The sequence below is a fragment of the Nuphar pumila genome, chromosome 5 (genome assembly GCF_984573655.1).
Source record: "Nuphar pumila chromosome 5, dmNupPumi1.hap1.1, whole genome shotgun sequence".
Taxonomy (NCBI): Eukaryota; Viridiplantae; Streptophyta; class Magnoliopsida; order Nymphaeales; family Nymphaeaceae; genus Nuphar; species Nuphar pumila.
In genome coordinates, this window is record NC_143253.1 from 25547983 (window position 1) to 25557024 (window position 9042).

General features: G+C 35.7%; 1 protein-coding gene across 1 annotated transcript; it reads right to left on the reverse strand.

The window, feature by feature from the left end:
* Window positions 1-454: 454 nt before the first annotated feature.
* LOC149837172 (glucose-1-phosphate adenylyltransferase large subunit 2-like) lies at window positions 455-8764 on the reverse strand. Its single transcript, XM_090007982.1, has 7 exons — window positions 8726-8764; window positions 8579-8635; window positions 7590-7644; window positions 7346-7440; window positions 2425-2505; window positions 1041-1127; window positions 455-657 (listed from the first exon to the last, which is right to left on the reverse strand). Exons 1-7 carry the CDS (start codon window positions 8762-8764, stop codon window positions 541-543), a joined length of 531 nt encoding a protein of 176 aa, XP_089864108.1. The 3' UTR covers window positions 455-540.
* Window positions 8765-9042: the final 278 nt, after the last annotated feature.

The following is a 9042-nucleotide window of genomic DNA, read 5'->3' on the forward strand; positions in this document are numbered from 1 at the left end:
TGACATGCAGTAACTGCTCCTGCCAGACAAGCGAAGCCCCCGTTGGTAAACACACATCCTTTTTTGTAGTTTTACAGTACAAAGTTGAGAGAGCAAACCTCAGAGTTTGAAATCGTAATGTTCTTCCCAATTCTGGCATTTTTATCGATTATGCAGTTCCTGCAAGAACATTTGCAAGTTAATGTTCTCTTTTTGTATCAATAACAAGCTTGAACTCAGGGTTCTCCGAGTCTTCTACCTCATTTTTGTGTTCTCTCCTATTCCAATAGGAACTCTTCCTTCAGCCAACAATGATGCTCTTTCAGCATCAGTTTCGTAGTAATCAGCACATGTTATTTACTGTTTTATTGTATTTATGGTTTTTGAAAAAACGACTCCTACTACTGAATAAATAAAATCTGACGGAGGACCTATTGTAGGCACTTGTGCTTAGCCGATTCATAAAAGTCAGAAGCGGCCAACTTGTGGTCTCTGACAAACTGACATGCTAGAGAAATGAAAAATGCATGTGGAACTCGGAGCTTTCAAGCTAAACAGCAACTATGAATGAACCTTCAAATGCACGTCGTGATTTATCCGTGATCGTATGCCAACGACTGAGTGCTCTATAAGGCAGTGATCTAGGAAACTCCCGTGGGATACAATTGAATCAACAATCTGCAACAGGTTCACAGATTCAGCATGAATAACAAATGCAGAACATGTTGTAACGTTCTTAAGGAACAAATAAGAAATAATAAATTGTTGAAATTTCCTGTATAATGAATATTTCAGCTAGTCCTGATAAAAGAGAACTGATCAAGATTCATGTCAAGCTGAATATTACAAATTTATGTGATAAATAAGAAAATGAAAAGGCCTAGAATATGAGTTGCTGTGGCAGGTTTGCAAGTAAATAAATGCAATTACATCATCCACAAGGAATAACTGCTCTCAGTTCAATAAGAACTTAAGTAACTGTTCATACTGATCTACATGAAAAATCTGGTAGGTCACTGTGCTTCCTATTAAAGTACGTAGAATGGAAAAATAAAACTGACCTTGCAATTATCAACTTTCGTTGGTGGTAAGTTTCTAGGCGAGGTGTACATTGGCTTCTGTGCATCGTAGAAACTGAAAGCTGGGGACTGTAAGGAACATAGAAAAATGAGATGCGACGACACATAATTACCAAAAAATATAAGTTAATTATACCCAACTGCAAAAGATGGGATCAGTGTATTTCTCTCAGTGCCTAATTGGGTTTTAGTTGAAAATTAGGAGGGAAGAGGGGCTGGATAGTTTGGTGACCATTAATGGAAAGAGCTGGGTCCATTTTAAGTTAGTTGGGTCGAAGTCGAAAGATTAGCATTAATGCACAACATGAGAGAAAAAATCCACACATCAAATAGGAGAGAGATAATATCAATCCATTAAATGTGCATGGAACATAGCCCTCGACCTCTCAAAATAGTCCCACATCGTCCATTTCAAGAGGGAGAAAGACCCTACATTATCTATAAAAGGATGTGATATATCCATAGAATCGGATCCAGGGCAATCCATTAAAAAGAAGAGCAAGAAGAAGGGGGAGAATGAGTACCATTGAGGATCCGTTTAGGTCCTGTTTATTCCAGCATCTTATTTGGATTTTATTTAAAGATTGGATCTATCTGGGATCAAAACTAGAGCTAAGGTTTTTCTTTTTATCTATAAATAGTGGAGTAGGGGCCTCTGATTTACTTCTGTTATTTTCAGTTTTTCGGATAATTCAATTTATAGTTTTCTTAGATTATTTGTAGTTTTTTTTTTTATAACAAAGTTCCCTGCCGAAGCAGGTAAACTCCGGGTGGGGTCATCGACACCCAAGCCCTTATGAAGCCCACCAATGAAAGGCACCTGCACACCCGGTGGTAGATCTTTGTTATATATCCTTTCTTGGATTTGCACCAAGATGCCTCCATCTCTAAAACGGAGGATGCTACAAATGAATTGGGTCTAGGTTCAACCCAGTACCTAGCTGACCCAATACCAGGCCCAAGTCCAATAGGCCTATGGGTCGAATCATTGCGGCCTCGCCGAATAAGCCCCACAGGCCAACAGGGGGCCGTAGGTGGAGCTTTTGGTAATAGGCCGACCCCGAATTGGGCTTAGACCTGGCCCATCAGTTTGAGCGGGTAGGGCTTTCCAGGCCCGGTCCATTGCCCACCCCTTCTTAATGCTTATTCATATAGCATTCTGATTTGTTAAACAAAGAATTTATGTTAGACATTCACAGCAATGCATCATGTCCCATAAGAAGTGAATGCAATTATTATGAACTCCGCTGAAATGGTTTACCTCTCCAGTTATGTGATGTGTAACATTAACAAAAACAGATAGTGGAAGCCTCAGCATGAATGCAGAAAAATAGATTGAGTTCACTTGAGAGGATACACTACTTACATGTGCAGTAAGGGCAAGATTTGCCTCAAAGAAGGACTTGATTGTTCCAATGTCTTCCCAATAATCATTAAATAGATAAGCCTGAAAAATCGTAATGAATAATGTATCATTACTAGGCATGTGAGATATACATGGTAACGCCACTTTATTTAATCCCATATAGTCTTCACCACAATAGTTAGCAGCTGATAAATCTCATGTACCAAGTCATCAAATATGATGATTTTTTTAATGTCTTCAAATTTCATCTTGTTTAAAATTAAACATGCAATCAAAATTTATGCAGATCAACAATCCGAATGTAACGTAAAACAAGAACTCCATATCTAAATGTTGGATGGTACCAAGGCTTCGGGTCACAGGTTGCCACGTGGAGTCCTGCTTGGGCTGGATCATTTAAAAATTTAAACTGAAGTGATCCCACTCTGGTAGGGTACACTGGGTCATCTGTGAAACCCCGTGCGGAGAGTGCAGTAAATATTATTGAATATAATTTGCTAAAACAAACTGGTCCATTGCTTTAAAGAAGTAAATCTTACTGATGAAAGTAAACAATTGCTTCTATTGTGAACCAATCTTCAATTTCAGTGGATGTTACGAAATCAAACCAAAAAATATTATGGATGCATGAGTTCTACTGGACAAATTTTATTATTTGTCTAATATTTTACACTATTAGTGTGCATTATTTATTTTGGTTTATTCTTGATACTTTGCAACATATTTGTTTTGCATATCTGCTTTTCTGGATGAAGGTAAAATTCTGAGGGTAGGCATTGAAAGGAAACAATGTAACTTATATCAGAAGATCAAATGTGCTTTAAATGGCAACATGATCTAATTATGTTGAATGGCATCATTTGATCTAATTAAGTGCATTGACTTGTGTTCTAACTTATAATCAATTCAATGATTTAGATCTGATCATGACATATGGTCAGAGATATATTGTAAGCTGACTGAATGATTGCATCTGATGTCACTAACATATGAGAATTTATCCAAAAGTGACCACTGAGGATAGTCTTCATCCTTCAAGAGTCTTTCAGAACAGCAATCCAACTTCACTTATTGGACACAAATCTCCAACAGGTCAACCATCTGGATGGAATGAGATCATCTTGCATAAAAGATCCGCCAAGCAGAAAAAAATCTTGCCCAGAATTCCTGAAGGAGACAATACTAATCACCCCAATGTTGGTCTGCCATGAACAGAATAATACCTGCACATGAGATTCCCTTGCTGGCAGCCAGAGATCTTCAATAGGAGTTCCTCAATTCCACAAGGATAAAGCAAAAGCTTCATCCGGCTGCCAATCAACCTTCTTAAACATCTCACAGCAAGCATGCCAAACATCTTTTTTAATTCTAGGCAGGCTATACCTATCACCATTATGAACTATTTTGTTCCTATGATACCACAACTTCTAAATTACTATGAAAAATACATGTTTCAGCAACACTCAAGACACAACCACCGATTCTTAGAAGCAACCACTTCAGAAATCATATTTGCTAACTAGAGATCTTTTCTTAACAAATTTCTTGGCTTAAATTGTCATAATTCTTTGCACAATTCACCATTTGACAAAGAAATCCTAAGTAACTTTTATATCTAACTATATCCCGACGTTTTTGGTAAAATGATCCTGGAAATCCATCTAGTCCAAGGCCCTTATCTCTATTTGCTTGAAGCACAGCGGAAACCATCCCTTCCTAGCAGCATAAAAGAATTGTTCTCCTTCAAGCTAACTTCCAGTCCGATCAGTAGGGAAGAAAGAGTCAATTCAGTCCCTCTCTTTAGAGAAAAGCTTACGATAATATGCACTTGGTATGAACCTCATGAGGCTCTAAGGACCCTTTATGCTCAGAAACAATCCTATAAATGTTATTCATGTGACACCTTACTTGAACAAAAATCATAAAATACTTGGCGTTTTATCCACTGCGTACAACCAAATTATACATGATTCCTGATGCCAAAAACTCTCTTTAGTTGCGAGAGCCTTGTACAACTTGGACTTAATTAAACCCTCTTGATCAATGGATTCAAAATCCCTACATTGAACAACTGGTTGTGGCTGTTCTAAATCCTTCAACCTGGTCACACCATCAAAGCCATTGTCAAATGATACCCGATTCTAAGCAATTATCTAATTTCACATCATCCAATTTGCTAAGAACCTGAAGCATAGTACACCCCAAGGTTGTCAAACTAGGAAGTGGATGCGGGAAGCGAGAAGCGATGCATTTTAAAATGTAAAGGAAGCAGGAAGCGAGGAATAAAAAACGAAATATAAGAATTGAATGGGAATAAAAATGAAACACAAATAAAAATAAAATAAAAATAAAAATGACAAATATTAAATTTCATGATTTTTTAGTGTAAGAAATAATTTTTTAACAAAATCTAAAAATGATGACTACCAATTTAAAAAAAGCACATGGAAGTGAGTGAGAAGAGTGTGAGAAAACACATAAAAACAAGAAAAGTTGAGTAATAGAACATATAAGAACAGATGAAACGTGTGGAAAACATAGGATAAGCATGGGTGAATCGAGGTTCTCAAGTTTCGGAAGCGAGGAGTATCATGATTCTGAAGCGAGTTTCCAGGAAGCGAGCTTCCCACCTATCTAAGAAGCTTCTGGTAACTCCTCCATGGTAGAATTCTAAGAGTCTAAAATGATGACTTGACATTGAGAGTCACAGGTCCACATTAAAATAACCTAAACTGCTTCCTACCATACACCTTATTCAAATACATTTTGAATTGAATGAGGCTATAACCTGAAACTGTTCTAGGTAAAACTTTCAAAGCACAACCATCTCCCACCTCACTAATTCAATCGAGTTTCTAATACACCTGTCCAATTTATATTGGACACGGTCAGCCTTCCTATTAGTAGACCATGTGAACTTGCAATTGGGATCACAAATCTCCAAAATACTCTTACAGATAAAATCAACAAATTGAGTAGCACACTTAGCCACTGGAAGACCTCCAGTTTTATTATTTATTATTTTTATTTTTTATGCATCCAAAACATAATTGAAATTTCCAAAAAGGAGCCGAGGTCCTAAATTCTAAGCTCAACATTGTTGGCCTCGACAAAGATGGTGAAATCTCTTGAAGAATGACTTTAAAGCATTTGAACACACACACACACACACACACACACACACACACACACACACACATATATATATATATATATATATATATGGGAAAATATTAGATACTAATGAATGTAAGGAACTAATGAGTAGAAACTACTCTTTTCTTAAAAAAGTTTCATTTTTTTCTAGATCAAATGTTAAAGATGTGATCTACATGGTTTGTTAGTAGGAAACTTGTTTCGAATCATGTGATTATGACACATAATTAGGTTTTTAAAGGGATTCAAAAATCAACGGCCCACAATGTGCCAAAATTTCATAACTCAAAAGATCATGTTTTTACATAAAAATGCAGAATACAAGGCTTGATCCTTAGCAACCAATCCATGATAAACACATCTATGTGGTTAGATTGAGTTGATATAATTTTCTCATATGATTTCTAGCTCATTAGTTCCTTACCTTCAGTAGTACAAAATATTTTCCCTATATATCTTCCAGACCATTTATCTCCCAGACCATCCTAGACCTCTTTAAAAAACATATTTGTGCAAGTTTTTTGCTTAATCCAAACCTGTAGATGTGTTTACCATTGCTTATTTACTAAAAACCATTCTTTGGATCAAATCAATTTAATAAAAAATCTTGATTTTTAGTTAATCAAGTTTTTGGTGCAACATATACAGTTGATTTTTCTGCAAACACATCTAAACATCAAAAAGTCTTAAACTAATACATGTTTTCTACTAAATAAAGCGTAAAGATCACATTTATGGGTTTAGATTAAACAAAAAACACATGCAAGTATATTTTCTAATGGGGTGTTGGATGGTCTAGGAGATAAATGGTCTGGAAGATACACCACTCTATATGATATATATAAAACCAAGTCAATGGCTTCTAGTGGTTGCATTTGATCAAAGCCAGTGCATATCTTGAGGGGGGCTGTTAGGATTGTTCACTTGGTTTACTGTAGCATGTTGTTATTGTATGTTACCATTAACAGTTCTAATTTATCAATAGATCAAGCTTTGCTTGCAAACTTATCATATATTTTAACCATTTGAATGTATAAAAGTACACCAGGAACTATTCCATGGTCTACATTGCTACAATACTTTTTTGCATTCTATCAGTCTTCTTCTCCAACTCTTATAAAAAGTATCAGTAACCCATTCATTGCGTATCCACTTGAAAGCCTTGATCAAACTCCAAGTAATATAATCCCAAACTGTTCTGACATTTCACAAATGTGTTAAAATCTGCTTCAGAAGGAATCAATCCATTTCAAATGGATTTTGGTACAAAATATGCTTAAGGATGACGACATATTCAAATAAATTGACAGGATGGTTGGAAAGATGTCAAAAAATTTATTTTGATATTCTATAGGAGTTATTTTAAAAAACAATGATAATGCATATCTGGTATTTCTATCCTGATTCTTGTATCAGGGATTGTGTTTCTTATTTGGATAGAAGAAAGAAGAAAGAAGAAAGTAACCAGTAATTTTGCATGAGAAAAGTGAACAAACCATAAAAAATTAAGTGTAAAAATCAGAATTTCTTGCATTGTGCATAAGTGGATCAGGATTTAAGAATGTGGAAACATGCTTTGTTATTAAAAAAATCTAAAAAATCTATATGGTGTTGCAGAACCCTTGCAAAAATAGTTGCAGTTCAATTTGTCACCAGATTAGTTAAAGAAATTGTGAAAGGGGAAAACTTGTTGATGATAACCAAGCAGGCTATATGAGGATACTAAAGCATTGCATCAATGTCTTTTCTACAAGATAATACAAACCTTAATGTAAAACTCTCTTGCCGATGCAGGTATTATTTCTGATCCAAAGTCGTTTGCAGTGGGAAAACGCCATCTGAGCCCAACAATGATGTATACTTAATCCTCCTATTTTAACATTGATAGCTAGATTTTGTTCTGAAGGAATACAAGCATATCTTTATGACTTTGAGAAACCAAAAATTGGACTGTGCACACTGTTGAGTGAAAATTGCAAATGAAAAAACTTTCTATATGTAAAAGAAACCCATCTTAAAGAAGAAAATGGCAAATGAGTCAATGAGCAAAAGCGATGTGCTTGTCTGCAAAAATAACAAAACATATTCAGTGCCAAAATTGGAACTTGAGAGAGAGAGAGAGAGAGAGAGAGAGAGAGAGAGAGAGAGAGAGAGAGAGAGAGAGAGAGAGAGAGAGAGAGAGAGAGAGAGATCCCTAGTAACCAAAATGAGCAACTTAGCACACTAGGATATGAAAATGACCTTAATAGCTTGACTCCTTGATGTAGACAAGGAGTTATTATTAGTTAAATATTTGGCATGCTGCCCTTCAAAGACTTTGGCTTTCGTTGGTAGTACCCATGGCATAAGCCACAAGCAATGGTGGAGACACGGAGTGTTTTGATAGGTTATAGATAAGAAAAGCTCTATGTGTATGTGGGAACAGTATATATCTGTAGATAGACAGTTTGGATTCATGCACGATAATCTTGCAATAGAGAAAAAAATGCATAATCGTATATTCCTTGTCGATTTGGGCTTATGTATTTGGATGCAGATGCAGATCAGGCATAAAAATAGCATTTGGTTGTGGCTGTGATGAAAATTTCCAATTTGAGTGGTATTTATGGGATAGAGGTTAGTTCTAGATAAATGCTTAACTTGCAGTCTACATGTCTATTGTACAATCATGTAGATTAACAGTGACAACTGTTCTTCTCTATAGGAAGATGAGGGAATTACAGATTCCTGTTGTTCATCAAGTGAAGAATCCAGAACCCTAGAGGGGTTTTCCATGGATTATAGTTTAATTGCAGAATCTGACACCTACGACAAGCTTGACTTTTTAAGTTGATCATTTAGAGGCAAAGGATCACTTTAAATTGAGTTTTTATGCCGTGACAAACTAGAGGACACATGTACACTACTGAATGTCACATTTACCTTGTATCAAGAACTATTTTCAGTCAGGCCATTATGTATTTTTCAAATTCCATTCACATGATGGAGGAAAATTTACAGATGTGGGGTATGGCTTAATAAGGTACTTCATCTCTTCTTCAACATAGATCTTCAACTAAGGGAAGCAATTTGTTTAGCAATCATCATACAAAAAAATGATATTTTTACTTGTGGATGAGGGAATTGTGAGCCATAACAAAAGTACAGCTTCCCTAGTTTTAAAGATATAAGGAGTAACATACATTTCTAGATTTCATCTAAATGAAGTTATCAAACTCGTACAATTTTCAAGGTGAGAAGCTCATAGCACTGGTTTCAAAGTAGAGATCATGATCTGGATGAAGACCATTATATTTTCAAAATAAGAATTAGTTCTTGATTTACTTCATCCAGTATAACCTTTATCAGCGAAAGTTCAGCCACTGATATTTCTTACTTACCATTATGCTCAGCCCATTATAAGATGGACTAGTTGAAAGTTGGATGTCTATTTCCTTAGTAATACAACATATTATCAAGAAA